The sequence below is a fragment of the Phalaenopsis equestris genome, unplaced genomic scaffold (assembly GCF_001263595.1).
Source record: "Phalaenopsis equestris unplaced genomic scaffold, ASM126359v1 Scaffold000002, whole genome shotgun sequence".
Lineage (NCBI taxonomy): Eukaryota > Viridiplantae > Streptophyta > Magnoliopsida > Asparagales > Orchidaceae > Phalaenopsis > Phalaenopsis equestris.
The window spans coordinates 9,356,517-9,374,878 of NW_018164444.1; the positions used below are offsets into that span (position 1 = coordinate 9,356,517).

An 18,362-nucleotide genomic window follows, 5' to 3' on the forward strand; every position below is an offset into this window, starting at 1 on the left:
GAGGGGGGGGGGTGCGGAGGGGGGGGCGGAGAGGGGGCTGAGGTTGTTGTTGGAATGGGGGAGTGCATGGGATAAGAGGGTGGCATGGGAGGGCTGGGTGGCTTGGGTTAGGGTTTTGCTCATGAAGGCTAAGGAGAAGGATTGGCCCAAGAATCCTTTTGGGATTCTTAACCTTGGTTTGGTTAGGTGAAGGGTATTTCTATGAAGTAATATTATTAAGTACTAATAATATGTGTGTGAAGAGGTATATTTCAAATGATATAAATTGAATTTTGTTGCATTAAATTAAATTCTATTGTGTGGCTATAATTATGACTGTGAATATATCAAAGCCAAATTATGTTGTGGGATGGTTGTTATGATTGCATTATGTTGCATCAATGTTTAATTCCATCGTTATCATTATTTTGATTGCACTTTGTTATCTCATAGTTTGATTATGTTGTGTGATTGATTGTTAAGTGCAATGTATTGTAGTGATGCTTTATATTCAAATTATGCATGAATTTCGCTCAAATATTGCTTGAAGCTAGTTGAAATGTTAACCATACTCTTGTTTAGAAGTCGTCTAATTATTTTTTGAGCTGGTTTAAATAACAGATGAATCAATTTCGCACAACGTTTACTAATGGTCAAACTGAATTTCAAATAATATTTTAATGAAGTTCGTACAATGTTTTGTTGATGGTTCAAACTAAAGTTCTAATTCAAACTAATTCAAACATGTTGAATCTTAATGTATTCTTGAATCAGACACAAGGAATAGAGTTTAAATAAGAATATATATATATATATATATATATATATATATAAAGAGAGAGAGAGAGAGAGAGTGAGAGAGGAATGAACGGTAATCCATCGTCTAATTCATACAATAATTCTCCTATTATAGAGGATAGGGTACAATGATGATATTATATTTTTGTCTCTGATTTAAAAGATCTATGATATGATATTTCTAGTATTCTACATGTATAGCCTTGTCGACCGGCTATTTTCTGGCTTGATTAGTTGGGTACAGGTCGACGGGATCAGTTTGGTCAGCAGAGCTAGGTCAATGGTCAACTGACTGATATGTCATAGTTGACGATCCTTGCTCTCTGAGAAGCATTTGAGGCAAACATAGTATGGTTGGAGATATTGTTAAACTGGATCTTTTCTTGGATCAACTCTATTGAAGGTTAGACTTCCATCGGGTCGGCTTTTCTGTAATAATTAGCTCAAACATTCTTTTGTTCTTATTTTTTACTGAATGATTCAGGCTTGGACCATCGAATCATCGCCTTGTGCTAACTTTTTGCCTTGTCGGCTTGGTTCGAACCATACGATGGATGGTTGTGAATTCTTCTTCCTCCTTCCGCCACACTTTTCATTGGAAAATGCCTCATCTAGCCAATCAAATGGTGGCCGGTAATTTTGTATTTTAATTTAACTTGGGTTTTTAAAATTCTAAGTTAAACTTTATTTATATAATTTTAAAGTTTAATATTGAATTAACAGTTTAAATTTTTGAATTTGTTTGACATATATATACATGATTACCAAACTTTACATGCAAATGCATTTACATACCTAGCATCTAAACTTTACCTTTTTACATTCCTAACAACCAAAACATTTTATACCACATAAAAGATATCATTATGTAGACATTTAAAAAAAGAAGCATACATTGTCATGCATGCATAAGCTAGGTTGCATATATAAAATTTCAGTGCCATATAAGTAATACTTCATCCTTAACCTTCTATAAGTATATATATAAATTAAAGTTTTGGTATTATATATGTAAATATATAAAATTTCAGTGCCATATAAGTAAATCTTTTTTTATTTTTACTTCATCCTTAACCTTCTATAGGGCTGATCTGTGCCGAACCCATTGAAATTTATAATGCCACCATGCCCCAACAAAATAATTAAATCCACATACGTACATATCCCTAACTAAACACATACACTTCATAATTAATGAATAGGCACAATATAGATTATTTCATGCTTGTGCCAATACACCCTCAAGAGTTAGCATGCCAAATCATATGTTCATCAACTTCAAATGATTAAATCAAAAGCATCCATACATTCCACATATCTTAGCATAATTAACTTGTAACTACTCACACAAACATCAATTTGCTCAACCTCAAGACAAAGCTTCTGCATCGTTCTATCATATGCAGATTTCTTATATTTCAACATTATTGACTTAAGCTTACAATAGAGATTCAAACCATCTACCACTAAAACATCAATTTTTATAATCTGCAAATGATGTTTCAATGATTCCAAACATACACGTTCATATAAACCATACATAAATTCAATGCCACCTGCCACCTTCAAACATCGTTACCCTTCTCTAAAATTACTAAGATTTTGGCTAGCTGCTTTACAAAAATAAACTACCATATCATGAACAACATAATCTTATTGTATGACATTCAAAATTTAAGTGTGCATGTTTGAGACTTCAGTGCTAACAATAACAACCAATGGGGGCGAATTGACATTTTATTTTATTTTTATTTTTTTTTTTGGCAATCAATGAAATCAGAAAGCAAAAATCAAAATTACAATCAGATAGCAAATATGTGCACACATAACACACAATTGTTACATAATAAAAGCCCCAGCTAGCCCAAGTCCATACATGAACCCCACCAAACCAAAACCAAACTATGTCATTCTTCAGGCCGATACAGAAATTGTCATGGACTCCCACTCTATTTTCACCAAATACAAACAATACAAAATGAATAGCAATATATCCCTCAAGACATAACAAATCCTAAAGCATTATTACAACTCTCTCAAAGAACTGATGAAGTTCCAGGCATATGAAGTACTCAGGGCACTCATCATAAACAGTACTAAAAAAAATGTCATCTCACAATTACATGATCTGATACACAAATGGTTGGGAACACAACGATACAACTGCACACAGTGTAATTTAAACCCTAAACCATAAAACAACATAGGAAAATTTACATACATACCCAACAATTCTTTTGTATTTACATATCTAAAACCTAAAGTTTCATATTTACATGCATAACAGTTTGGTGTCATGAACCAATGATGAAAAGGTGTATTTCATTTGAAGAAAATTAGCAGAAGTGGTATTTTTTTTACATATCTAAAACCTAAAGTTTGATATTTACATGCATAACAGTTTGGTGTCATGAACCTATGATGAAAAGGTGTATTTCATTTTAAGAAAATTAGCAGAAGTGGTATTTTTCATGTGATATTAAAATTTAAGTGCTATGAAAATATGAAATTTTAGTTGTTAGATATGTCAATGCCTCAAAAATATGCCACACATTGTCAAATTCTCAAAACTGAAACATGATCAAGACGTAAAAAGCAAAACTAAGCCTGAAGGCTGAATATATTGCTTCTATCACAAAAAAAAAAAAAATTTGTAGACTAAAGAAATACTTAATAGTTTTCTGGCAGAAAAAATCAAAAATATAACATCATAAATTTTTATAATTTTATTCAATCACTCAAATAGAAAATCAAAGTACAGGAAATTAAAGGTTTAATCACTCCCATGGTTAACATAATCCTCTCAAATCAATGTTCTTGTTAGCATCAGTAGATGTCAAGCAGCCGGAATTGTTCTTCCATCCTCAAAAATTAACAATTTTCAGGAAAAAAGGAACTACAAAAGAATTTGAATCACAAAATTGCTCAGATTGAAAAAATCCTCAAAGAACAAAAGCAGCATTTTCCTGGGAGATAAGCGGCATAGGACTGGCCAACAAAGGCTCGTAATGATCAGCCCCAGCACCAGACCAACCTGTGAAAAAAGGTGATACTATATTTATAACTATATTTTTGGGTGATTTGATTATTTTATTATTTGATACAGTTGGAAAAGAAGAAACAAAAATAAAAATGGTTATATTGAAGATTTCAAGCAACTGACAAAAGGAAACTTATTTTTTTAGTGAAAAATTTATGACTAAATTTTTGGGTGATTTCATTATGCTATCATTTGATTTAGTTGGAAAAGAAAACAGAAGGGAACTGGCCATAAGAAAGATTCCCATGACTAGAACAAAAAATTACAACGGAGAAACATTTTCATTCATGCATACCACACAACTCTCATGTATTTTTATATGTAACACCCAAAGTTTGATGTTACACTTGCAATTTGTTGTCATAAACATATGAATGAAGATGTGTATTTCACTTTCAAAAAGAGAGTGATGTTGGTATTTTTGATGTGATGTTAAATATTTGAGTGGTATTCATGTAACAACAAATGTTTAGGTGTTAGATATGTATATATATGATTGTGTGGTGTGTATGTAAATAACCTTTTTTTTATTTTTAAATGTAAAGACAAAGGACAATTACAAATTTAATTCGTTAAGCTAAAATTTATCAGCAAAATTCGTCGGACCGACTAGAACTCAAACAAAGACATAGTATATCCAATTTCATCCTTATTTGTTGTCAAAGTGGGTCGATTTCATCCTTCAAAATATAAATAAATTAATTAATGCGTTTACCTGAACTACAGTAAGTAACACTACAGGCCACATTGAAAAAATATGAACTAATTCTTAGCCACATACAAGAAAAAATGAACTCAACATGAAGAGAAATTTAAGTAGAAAGAAAGATAAATAAGTGAAGAAGAAACCCGATAGCGCGAAGACTTAAAATTTTTCAAGTGTTACATGCATACCTACCTAACCACCTTACCTATGCATGAAAGGTGTATTCACTTTTAAAATTTAAAATAGTAGCATTTTTTTTATGTGATGTGAAGGATTTGGGTGGTATAATGTGAAACAGCAAAGATTAGGTGTTAGATATGTAAATGCATATGAATTGGGTGATATGTATGTAAATGTCCCTTCAAGTTCCCCCATTATGGGAGAGAACTAGGATGTCAATTCAACCATCCACTTCAAAGAAATTTAGGAAAAAGTTCCCTTCCAATTTTGGCATCAACACATGAGAGAACCTAGCAATTAGGTAATTTGATTTCGAACCATTTGATCTCTAAGATGGAAACGGCCAGCAACGGTTATTCCCATAGGAGTATAAAAATCATCATTCAAAGGATTAGTGATCAAGATTGAGAGACATGAAGTTTAGGCACTGCTCCGGGCAACCACCGACTGCTTTTTGTTTTTCCATGTGACAAGATTTCCCCACAAAAATGAGCAGTACCTGGAGGTAGATCATCGATCATGGACTGATCCGGCTCAATCAACATCTGTATAAACAACAATAGAATGAGAGGTGTGTCAAGAGAAAAATAAACTGGAGCCCGATGTGCCTTTTAAATAGTGGAGAATCTGATGGACAACATGGAGATGATACTCGTAGGGGTCATGCATGAATTGGCTTACTATATACCAACCGCATGACATATGTAGCGGTGTGTATGAACTAGATAAGTGAGTTTTCCCACAAGACGCTGGTAATGAGTCTTATTAACTGGAACAACATTGAGAACATCATATATTTTTTTTCCTTGAGATCCATTGAGACAGCCACCGATTTGCACAGAAGCAGATTGTTCTCAATTAACATGTCAATCACATATTTGTGTTGAGACAAACAAAAACCCCCGAGATGAATGAGCAATTGTCATGCTTAAGAAGTATCGGAAATGAAGGCACAGCTAGAATGCCTTTCAAAGACTCAAATGTCAATAGATCATTTCCTGTGAGCACAATATCATCAACGTAGACGATAAGAATAGCAATCTAGCCATTGCATGAATGTCGGAAAAAGAGAGTTTGATCTGATTAAGCAAGAGAAAATCATGACCCACTACTACCTTTGTAAACTTCTCAAACCAGACCCGTGGGGATTGCTTTAGTCCATATAAAAACTTTTGCAGTCGGCACACTTGCCCTGTGTAGGCAGTAGAGTCAAAGCCAGAAGAGGAACATTTACACACCTCCTTTGTAAGATCTCCATTCAGAAATGCATTCTCGACATCGAGTTGAAATAATGACCAATCCAAATTCACCGCAAGACAAAACAGGACCCGAATGGTGTTTAATTTGGCCACCGGAGAAAATGTCTCCTCAAAGTTAACTTCGTAAGTCTGTGAGTATCTTTTGGCGACTAACTGTGTCTTATTGCGTTCAAAGGATCCATCTGAGTTGAACATGATGTTAAATTCCACTGCTTTCTTAGCCTGATGAATATCTATGATGTCCCATGGATGGTTCCGCTGAAGAGCATTCATCTCCTCCATTACTGCAGCTTTCCAAACTGGATCCGCTAGTGAAGCCTTAATGGTAGTCGGGATCTGATGATCCGTCAAAGTAGTAGCAAATACTCTGTAGGTAAGCGTTAAACTGCGGAAATAGACATATTATGTCATAGAATAGAGAGAGCATGCCTAATTTTGTACCTTACTTGGGGAACTCACCTCCTCATTTGTAATAAAGTTGGAGATGTCGCTAGAAGTGGACTCAAGATCCTGCAAGGAGGTAGCAGGCTCCAGAATGGGGGCATCTGGGTCAGTGCTTCGAGTGTAAACACAGAGAGTGGGAGGAGGAGGTGGTGAAACAACAAGAATCGGAGATTCTTCGGTGGCAGGAACAATGGGAGGAACATTCATAGGAGTATGATAATAAATAATGTCCAAGAACTCTATCTCCCCCTCACTTGAGGTCGAGTTAGAAAAATAGAGAACATTTACAAAAATGAGACATCAACACTCCATAAATTTTGTTTGTAATAGGATCAAGGCATTGATACCCTTTTTAAACAGCAGAGAACCTACAAAAAACATATTTTATGGATCTAGAATCAATTTTACTCCGAGTGGGGGCAGCGTTCCAAATAAAAGTTGTGCACCCAAATATTTTGGGATCTAAAGTGAAATTGACTCGTTTGGCAGGAAAGCATGACATCAAGACTACAAGAGGGTTCATAAATTGTGAATTTTAGAGGGTAATTTATTTATGAGATAGGTGACAATCAATATGGCATCATTCCAAATTTTTGGGACATCGATTGAAACATAATAGAGCAAACAACGTCGAGGAGATGTCTATTTTTTTCTCTCGGTTATCCTATTTTGTTGAGTGTTCGTACACAAGCTATGATGGAGTGTGCCCCTGCTCACCAAGAAACTAGAGTTAAAAAAACTCACGACCATTGTTGATCTGCAAGACCTGCATTGGAGTTTTGAATTGGATTAAAATGAAGGTATAGAAGTTTTGGATGGTGAAAACAATTTTCAATTTATATTTTAAAATATAGATCCACATCATCTGAGTGCGTTTATCAATTAAAGGAATCACCGTTTATTAGTATAGCCGACAGTGTTAGAGGATCCCCATTTTGTTGAGTGTCCATAGACGAGCTATGGTGGAGGATGCCCCTACCACTGACAAGTCACCTAAAATAAAGTTAAAATGCACGACCATTGTTGATCTGCAGGACATGAAATGGAATTTTGAATTGGGTCAAAATGAGGTGTGGAAGTTTTGGAATGTGACAACAATTTTTTATTTATCTTTTAAAGTATAGATCTACATCATCTGAGTGTGGTCATCAATCAAAGAAACCATCGTTTATTGGTGTAACTAGCAATGCTAGAGGATCCCCATATGTCACTGTAAACGAGTGAAAAAAGAGCATAAGGAGTGTAAGTGGGGTGGGTAATGAACCGATGATGTTTGGCTAACTGATACATTTCACAATTGAAACTAAAAACTTTTATTAGAAAACATTAATGGATACAAATGTTTTAAATATTAGAAATTATGATGACCTAAACGACAATGCAATAATATAATGAGACATTTAGTGACTCGAGATAAACTACAACTGTTAAGTGGCATGTCCTCAGTTCTCCGCATTTTTCCCTTGGAAGTAGTAGAGTTTGGCTACCCGATTAGCAGTTCCATTCATCATTCCTGAACAAAGATTCTGAAAGACGCAAACATTAGATGAGAAATGAGCAACGCAATGTTTGTCATACATAAACTTACTGATAGATAAAATGTTACACTTCAACAATGGTGCATGTAACAAATTCCAAATTTAAACCGACAGTTAGAACAACAGACCCTTTACCAACAATGGGACTATGAAAGCAAATTCACAATTCTAACCTTATAGTATATTAAGAAAGCTTGTGACTAGTCTGTGGCACCTGAATCAAAGATTCACGGACTATAGAAGGTAAACGATGTGTATATCATAAGAATAGTACCTTTACGGATGTGTGCAGTCGAAGGATCAGTAGAGAACTGATTGGATCTAATTAGCTTAAGTACCTCATCTTACTTTTCAGAGAGTCGGAGGATTGCAGAATATTCGGGGTAAGAGCTGGTTGAACCGTGGTAGAATCTGATGTCGTTGTGAGACCTTTAGCAACAGAGGATTTGGTCGAAGATTTGTATGTCAGTTTTCCGTGAAGCTTCCAACACTTGTCACGAGTGTGGTTGGGTTTGTGACAGTAATCACAAATGTGGTGACTTGTCCGAGGTGACATGGAAGAGGGTTGAACACTATTAAAGACCAAGGCGGATGATTCGGTTAAAGGGGGGTGGAAGTGTCGAGCATGACAAGTCTCTGACTCTCTTCGTGGTGAATCTCAATGAAAGTAGCGTGAGCGATAGGAAGAGGATCTCAGCCAAGAATATAGCCTCGAACTTCGTCAAGGTCTTTGTTGAGGCCTGCGAGGAATTGGAACATGCGATCCTTTTCTACAATTATGAAATGGAACATGTGATCCTTTCTACAATTAGGAATTGGACCATGCGATCTTTTTCTGCAGTTTTCTGGGAGAGAAAGATCGGCTAGAGAGTCTCAAGTGTAGTCATAATACAGGTAGCATTCCATACATATTGCAACTAGGTCATTATAGTAAGAGGTCACGGTCGTCGGTCCTTGATCCCTATTTTGTCTATCGGATCTTGTTAGACACCTCGTAGGGTTGGCAGGAATTTCCTGCGTCTGAGCAGGTATCACAGACTACCGTCCATAAGGCACTATCAAAAGGAACATATATGAACGACCAATCGACGCTTCCATGGAGTTGATCAGCCACGACATGACCATGGAGTTCTCCATTTCCCAAGCTCCATATGTCAAGTCAGTCTTTGGAGATTTAAAAAATGTAAGCAGCCTAATTGTAATCTTATGAAAAACAACTTTCATTTATCATTTTCTTATAACAAGTTTCTTCAAGAACCTCACCATTCTACACATCCAACTTAAACTTCGAAAATAATATCCCAAACCATAACCTTTTCTTTTAATAAAAAAAATCAAGATATATAAATATATTAAAAACAAATAGGTATCATTTGATCTTCAAGAACCTCACCATTCTACACATCCAACTTAAACTTTGAAAATAATATCCCAAACCATATCCTTTTCTTTTAATAAAAAATCAAGATATATAAATATATTAAAAACAAATAGGTATCATTTGATCTACTGCCAATGTCAAGTAAAATTGGAAAATATTATATTTGTAATTTACCATCTATTGCACACGTCTAATCCAATTTTGAATATCTTATTGATAATTGTGATAAATCAGAAAGGAGAGAAAATAATTTTGTATTTCCTTCAATTTTTGAATTGATAATACATGGTATTATATAGGAGATTACAAGGAGAAAAAATAGAAAACTGACTCATTCCTAAATTTGGAAACTATTTAACTAATTCCCTCAATTTGAGGGATTACAAATTAATTCTAATTCCCTCTATTTAAGTGATTACAAATTAATTCTAATTCCTTAATTTAAGGGATTATAAATTAATTCTTCCAACTTTATTTCCATCTCAAACACACCTCGACAATAATGAGTGTCCCTTCAATCACCACTTTAAAATTAACCATTTCATGTCCTTCCAAATTTAATCATGCCGGCCTTTGTATTGTTATTTTTGCAACATACTAGATTTACGAAATATAAGTAGCCAAATTGCAATTTTATGAAAAATGCCTTTCTTTTATCATTTTCTTATAACAAGTTTCTTCAAGCACCTCGCCATTCTACACATCCAGCTTCAACTCTGAAAATAATGTTCCAGCTATATCCTTTTCTTTTATTTAAAAAAAAAATTCAAGATATATACATAAACTGATCACATATAGGTATCTTTTGATCTACTAGGAATGTCGAGTAAAATTCACAAATTTCACGTTTGAAATTTACTAACTTTCGTGGCATACATCCATTTTTTGTTCTACCAATCACAATTGAATTTTCTTTTACAATACCTTTATAGTTACAAAAATATTTAACCTATCAAAATTCTGATTAATGATAAGTACTCAAAAATGAATATTATCTTGAATATCTTTCATAAGCAACTCTACTAACAACATAAAAATAAAAGATGTCACTAAATCTACTAGTAATGTCAAGTAAAATTGTCCTGCGCGTTTATGAATTAGTAGATCACACTACGTGCAACAAATTTCTATACTAATCACGAGTGAATAAAAAAAATTTATAATTCAAAAATATTATACCTACCAAAACCATATGATTTATGAAACTATTCACAAAAGCAGCTCACTTTTTAATAATTTCCATAAAACATCTTCACAATTAGTAATAAAAAAACAGGAATATAAGTCGATCCTTGTTATATTATTCTTCATAAAAATTCTTTAGTCACTCCAAAACAACTATGAATATTCCATCATACATAGTTTTACTATCGTTTAACTAAAGACCAATACATTTTTTCTTAAAGCTGGCCAAATCAATTCTCATATCATTTGATCTTATACCTTTTGATGGCCTATAAAAATACATTTAAATCATTATATAAATAGTTGTACAGACCAATAATTGCCTCAATACAAAATAAAAATAAAAATAAAAATAAAACAAAATTAACACTCTCATATTGCGTGTTTTTTCTAAGCCTATCTTTCATTACCCTCTCAAATAAATATAATAAACAACTAATAAAGTTGATTCTTCCAATAAAAGCAGCAATCCGCAATAACTACGTTGTTCTTAGATGTCGATAGTAAAATATAATTTTGCTATCATTAAATATACTCATAGCCTATAAGATCTCAGAGGGAGCCTTAGTTAACCAAACAATTCAAAATTCTTCAATAACTTTAAAAAATCTGGATATTGTCTAATTTGGAATAAAAAGTTTACCCACAACTATGACCATGCTTCAAACTATTTGTATCAATCTATACAATCCTTTGTGACGACAAAGATTTACTCTTCTAAAAAGAATTTGCTCAGTAAGGACAAATTTAGAAATTACTCGAAGTATTTTTTTTTTAAATTTCCTTGATAATTTGAAGGGCTAACTTATCATATACCTATTGATAAGTACAATTCGATCAAAATCCTAACTTATAATAACAAGATGATAGTCTTTTATACTTATCAACAAGAATTATAACTTTGGTTTTACTTAATATTCTTTCAAAATTTCTAGCTTCCAGGATACAAGCACTGAAAAACAAAATTGGGATTTCCAAAATCTTATTTCACACACAAATGAAGCTTCAGCATACCTGTCCCTTTCATGAAAAGGAAAAGTGGACTTTCGCATATTTCTCCCCTCGGACGGTGAGGGAAAAAGAAGACGCAGTGTTCTTCATCAACCATCGCATCAGACCCATGGGATTGAATCTAAAAAAATAGTAAAATTAAAGGAAAATTAGAAAACTAAGTTCTTTATGCCATGTAAAACTTCAATAAACCCAAAAAAAGGCTCTCTGAGCTAGTTGATACCTAGTCAGTTTTAATATTCATTGAAAGGAACAAAAAAATATCAAAACTTTCTAAACTACAAAATTTTGGGATCAAAATTACTGTTAATCTGCATGTTGATCAAACCAGAGTAATTCAGTAACAGAATTATTCAAAATAAGAAAGGAAATCAATTTTTATTAAATATAGAAACCTAGTGCATGCAACTGAAAAAGGGAAGGAAAGAGCTACTACAACCTTTTCAGTATCAAAATTAATGGATTATAACGTCATTCTTACATTCATTTTACTTCAAAAACAATTTTAAATTGACAAATCATTGGCCTTATCAGAACTGTTTTGAGGACAAATACGTAACAGTTATCTAAACTGTTTTGAGGACAAATACGTAACAATTTTAAATTGAAAACTAAGTTCTTTATTCCATGTAAAACTTCAATAAAACCAAAAAAAGGCTCTCTGAGCTAGTTGATTCCTAGTCAGTTTTAATATTCATTGAAAGGAACAAAAAAATATCCAAACTTTCTAAGCTACAAAATTTTGGAATCAAAATTACTGTTAATCTGCATTTTGATCTAACCAGAGTAATTCAGTAACAGAATTATTCAAAATAAGTACGGAAGGAAATCAATTTTTTGTGCATACAACTGAAAAAGGGACGAAAAGAGCTACTACAACCTTTTCAGTATGAAATTAATGGATTATAACGTCATTCTTATATTCATTTTACTTCAAAAGCAATTTTAAATTGACAAATCATTGGCCTTATCAGAACTGTTTTGAGAACAAATATGTAACAGTTATCCTAAAATTAGAGGGTGCACTGCACAAAAAGACAAACATCATGAAACAGATGCTACGCAATAAATCCTAAGTCGCTAAGAATTTTGCATTCATTACAAATACTTCTGAAACATTCTGGCAATCAAGTGCTAGCATTAAAAATCCTATCACAGAAAATCATAATTCAATGGTCAAACCATGGAGAACTCGTGAACTATTCTTTTTAGCAAATAACAATCTCCTCTGGTTTTATTTAAGGGAAATTTACATACATAACACACAGTTTTTATGTATCTACATATCTAACACCTAAACTTCTATATTTACCTTTATAACACTTCTGGTCTCATAAACCTATGCATGAAAGGTATATTTTACTTCTAAAAAGTAAAAGTGGTATTTTTATGTTACAAACTTGAGTGCTAGGCCATGTAAATATGTAAGTTTCGGTGTTAGATATGTAAATACATAAAAATAGTGCGTTATGCATGTAAACAAGCAACCCCCCATGATGTAAGAAGTTCATTGGTTGCTGATATAAGTCAAACAACTAATCCCATGACATTTTTTTTGCAGTTCATAGCAGAAAATGGATTCACTCTGAAAGAAAATGCCACGTCTGAGGATAAAATGAGGTAAATTAAGTTCGTATCACTAAGAAATTTCTTTTGTTCTAAAGCTAAGAACACGCAAAAAAAAGTCTAAAAACAAACTACCCATTCTACATTAAACTATATTAGGGACCAACAGGATGACTTGGTTTAGGTGAAAGCTCTCCTCATGACGTTTAATATTTTAAAAATCATTTTATCAGATGCCGAACTGAACTATTTCACGTTCATCCATGCAACTTCAAATAGTTTTTAGGAAACAACTGATTCATGAGCAAAAACTTATTAAGATTTCTATGCACTTGCTTTCAGAAAAGTGTTAGCTCCTTCGTCAATATTAAAAATATTAACAACGTAAATGCAGATGGTTGTCTATTTTTTGTTCAATAATCAGATAAGTTTCATTATTTTTAATAAACACCTAACTGATAAGAAATTAAATTTTCTATTCAAAATCAATCATCAGCATAATCATATTAGCCAAATCCCACCTATTTGGGTGGCATTATCAGATACGAAACATTGAATTATGCATTATTTTTCCCATGATTTTCAGCAATCAAATGAACCTGGATTCAATAAATTATGGATTCTTATGATTGCTTTAATCAACGTTATAAATAATAAAAAATGAGTCTGATTGTTGTTCTTCGGTTTTTCCATTAAAAAAGCTGACATTGTGATCTTCATGATAACATTTGGTCAGAGTCTGATTGTTGTTCTTTGTTTCTTCCAAAAAAAAAGTTGGGTCTATATTAAGAATATTAAAAATGTAAATGCCGGTGGTCATCTATTTTTGGCTCAATAATCAGGTGAGTTTCATTAATTTTAATAAAGACCTAACCGATAAGAGATTAATATTTCTATTAAAAATTAAATATCATCAGCAACAACATCTTAGCCATATTCCACCTATTTGCTTAGCTCATTGTGTTTAGCATAATTTTTTTTTTAGATTTAACCTTTTGTTTAAATATGAGTAATAGAGTATGACATGTTTATAAATGATGTGGGTAAACTGAAATAAACTAAATTTGACAATTTTTTTTTTTATAGTGACTCTTTTAATTATGTTTGGATGATGATTAAATGTTAAATCTAGTAAAGAAATATAATATATATGATTTTTATCGTCTGACCGTCTTTTGTCATCTTGGAAAATTCCAAATATTGGGCCAAGTTGTAGCGCTCACCAAGAGGCATGCCTCAAATGGCATAATTTTAAGATTTCCATACATAACCCCCAATTCTTATATATTTACCTATCTAACTTCTAAACTTCAATTTTTACAACATCCACCTTACCTTTTACAACATCCACCTTACCTTTCATGAAAATATGTATTTCACTTTTTAAAAGTTAAATGGTTATATTTTTGACGTGATGTTAAAGATTTGGGCAGTATAAATGTAAAAAGTGAAATTTTAAGTGTTAGATATGTAAATACATGTGAATTGAGTGGTATGTATGTAAATGCCCCTAATTGCAAATGATGCTCTCCTTTATCATCTTTCGCTGTGCACCCATCCGCTCAAGTTGCATCATCAAAATCATTTCACTATATTCTGTGTCAATTAAAAATATTATTATCAGCCAAATTGTGATAAATTGCTAAAGAGATGCACCGTGATTTCTCGCAAAAAATCACACAAAATTTAGATGATGATGTCATGCATATATATCTTATAGTAACTATAGATTTGGAACTCCGCAACCACTCTTGTTTGTTATGAAAGTTTGAATATGAAGATGATTTCTCGAATGTCGCGGAGCGTGACAAATGTCTCTGAATATCCTCCAACAAATCGCAAGCATGCTAGTACCATGGAGATCTAAATGAATTACAAGAGAGAGAAAGGAAATTACAGGACCAAGCTGGTGCTTCAGAATTTAAAGTTCAACTTGATGACATCAAATAATAAACTAATATTACAGGACCAAGCTGGTGCTTCAGAATTTAAAGTCCAACTTGATGACATCAAATAATAAGCATTCCTTAGGTGATCTAACTCATGAATCAATGAGGCCAACTCACTACAAGGCTTAAAACTAGCTTCTTATTATAGTTCTTAGGGAATATCTCTCCAGCTACAGGCAAGTATCACCATGCTTCACTTCTTAAATTGGCCTTCAATTCTTAAAAAGTATAAATAACCCCTCACTACTCTTCTATAAGCTCTATATCAAAGCTAAGCTCTTTAGTTTTCCTCCTATGCTCTTATTTTCAATTAAGAGATTGAATGAAGAAGAGAACATAGGAAAGGGAAACGTAAAAGTTTGAGTGAGAAATAAGAGAAGATATAAAAGTAAAATAAGGCTAATTATGAATATAGTGGACAAAAGATCCTCAAGAGCCTTAATTCATCCTTAGATCTTCTCCTACTGTCTGCTCAAAAACCGATGAACATCACACAAGATACAAAAAATCTAAAGCTTACTCAAGCAACTTGGCTGAGAATAAAGTGTAAGAAATGCAGAATGAGAATTTAATGGAAAGGAGAGAAAATTTCGGAACAAAAGGAAAATGATTTCAGCCAATGAAGGGAGCATTCACCAAGAAGAAACCCCGAGTAAAATGATGGAATGGAAATCCATACACTAAACAGATCGATTTTATCATTTAGAAAAAAGTAACATTCGAGTTTAATCTGGTACAAGACACCAAATTTCATACCGAAGACGAAATAAAGGCATTAACAAAAGGTAATGTATGAATACTCATCAAAAATATAAAAATTGAAGCCTGTCAAAAAATGAAAAGAACTGGCAGATTATCATAATGCATCATGAAAATATCCCTTCAACCAGTAAGCAAAGAGAATATCAACTTAAAACAACTAAAACGATTTGAATACAATAACATCAAAGGAATTTACAAACATACACCCAATTCCTATGAATTTACATATATATAACAACTGAAGTTTACTTTTTTAAATTAATACCACCCAAATCTTTCATATCACATAAAAAATATCACCATTTTAACTTAAAAACAAGAAATATAAAAATTGAAACTTAGATGTTGGATACGTAAATACATAGGAAATGAGTGGTATGCATCTAAACCTCCTAACAACAAAAGGCACTCACCACAAAGATTTCACGCTTGAATTCCGTTGCCAAGTTCTCAATTGCTATGTCATCTCCAAAAGCCGCAGCACGACCATCTCGGTTCTCATCTATGGTTAATAATCCCTCCTCTGTATATTGTAGGGTGATAATGTCATACTCATCCTCCATGGAGCCAGAAATGGACATAAATTTAGCCCAACTATGCACATCATTTACTGCAATACATCTTTCCTGGTAAATAGATTGCGCTGCAACTTCCCTAAAATAGAAAATCAGCCAAAGTTAAAACTAAATATTAATACCATTTCAAATCATTATCATGCATTTAAAATAATGGGAAATTTACATACTAGCACACAATTCTTATGTATTTACATATCTCACACCTAAACTTTCATGTTTACATAATAATTATGTGTCATGTATGTAAATGCCCTAATAATATAATCGCTTCATTAGACGTATTAGGAAGACAAAGAAACTGAAATAAATATACATTCTAAACGAGAAACATCCAAATACGAAAGAATAGAGAAAAGGAAGAACAACTCTTTATAAATTTGTTGATGAAATTGTTTCCGGAAAGCAATAATACATGAGATCATAGCAAGAAATAAACATCACGAAGCATGAATCAAGTATCATTTCCGTTTGGGAGAATAATTTTGAGATCATTGAAGATTTAACTCATCGTTTTTAGCACAAAATTCAATTTTCCTGAACGAAAATATCAAAAGCTGGAAAAAATAAATAAATAAATAAAAGGCACGAAATCTACCTCTGCAGGCCTAGATCTACAAGTTCCTGTATGGCAGAGTCAAGCGCTTCGCGATCCGCCTTCCTAGCGAGCAGCTTCACCTCCTGAACAACATGGACTCCCCATCCTACCTGTAGATCGGGTGAGTAGAGGTGGCGGACGGCGGCATCGGCAGCTTCTCTACCCGGGCCATTGCTCGATCCGTGGTCCTCCATGAACCGCCTCACCGTCCTCAGTCGGAGATCTCTGACCCCAAGCTTGGCTCCCATTGCCCGTCTAGCCGCCGTAAAGAGGCAGTTCCCATCACTCTCCACGTCGCCACCGTGAGAAAGTCTGAACGCCATCCCCGTAGCCACCGTACCTTCCTGCGTATTCTTCCAGTAAACCCCTCTCGCGCAAATGCTCTCCAGTTTTCGCCGCTGTTGTTCCTCAAGCCCTCTAACCGCGTCCCACCCCCCATTCGAGACCGATTCGGGACCCACTCCCGCCGCCGGCATGCACGAATCCGGCCAAGGTAGGAGTAGAGGAGGCGGTCTTAAGGATTCGGTGACTGCAGTCGAATCACAGATCAATTTCCCCATATCGGTTTTAGGGTTTCCCCAACCCTGCTCGCTCTCGCGCAGAGGAGAGATGAGAGAGAGAGAGAGAGACAGAAGCGCGAAAGCGTCCGTTATCAATGGGCAGTGGGGACAACGTGCCACGTGGGGAATTCTAGTGGTGCGAAAGGAAGCTCTAAATGGTCCGCCGGGGCAGCATAAGAACATATCCGTTGGTGGCTTGCTTTTCTTATTGGCCGGCAGACAAGGGCCAGCTGGAAGAAGATGACGTCATATGCCACTTTTTGACCATGGCTTCGAAGTCAAGGGTTGAGCGCTTTTACTTCTTTTTATATATTTATTTACAAATCTCCCAATTTCAACAAAAGCTTCATTTTGGCTGACAAATGATGGGTATAAAGTTTTTATTATATATATATATATATATTAATTAATTAATTTATTTATTTTTATTTATTTATTTATTTATTTATTTAGGAGAATAATTAATTTAGAGAATGAGAGTTTTAAGTGTAGGACAAAAAATTCAATCACCGGATCAATATCGTGTTTGTATGTATCGTGCTCTTTATTTGGATATTTAGATTTTTTTTATATTTTTTTCTCTTGATAAAATCCCAGTTGCTTTCTTTTTTATTGTCATCGAATGGTTTCATATGAATTCCTCCACCTTTCTCATTTCCTCTCTTTTTCTTTCTCTCGGTCTTTGCTCGAGTCGAGTCCTGCCCTTAATCGGAAAGGATTGATTTCGTCAAATTTCTCTAATTCTTCTAACCCTTAACCTCTCTTGTATATATTATGTAAAGGTTAAAAAGTTTTTAATAGCTCTTGAAATTGAAAAAAGCTCTTAAGAGA

The 18,362-nt window shown here is 33.7% G+C and overlaps 1 protein-coding gene across 1 annotated transcript; it reads right to left on the minus strand.

Moving 5' to 3' along the window:
* Positions 1-3,503: 3,503 nt before the first annotated feature.
* On the minus strand, positions 3,504-17,602 carry LOC110017911. Its single transcript, XM_020715071.1, has 4 exons — positions 16,972-17,602; positions 16,212-16,452; positions 11,525-11,642; positions 3,504-3,811 (listed from the first exon to the last, which is right to left on the minus strand). Exons 1-4 carry the CDS (start codon positions 17,529-17,531, stop codon positions 3,720-3,722), a joined length of 1,011 nt encoding a protein of 336 aa, XP_020570730.1. The 5' UTR covers positions 17,532-17,602; the 3' UTR covers positions 3,504-3,719.
* Positions 17,603-18,362: the final 760 nt, after the last annotated feature.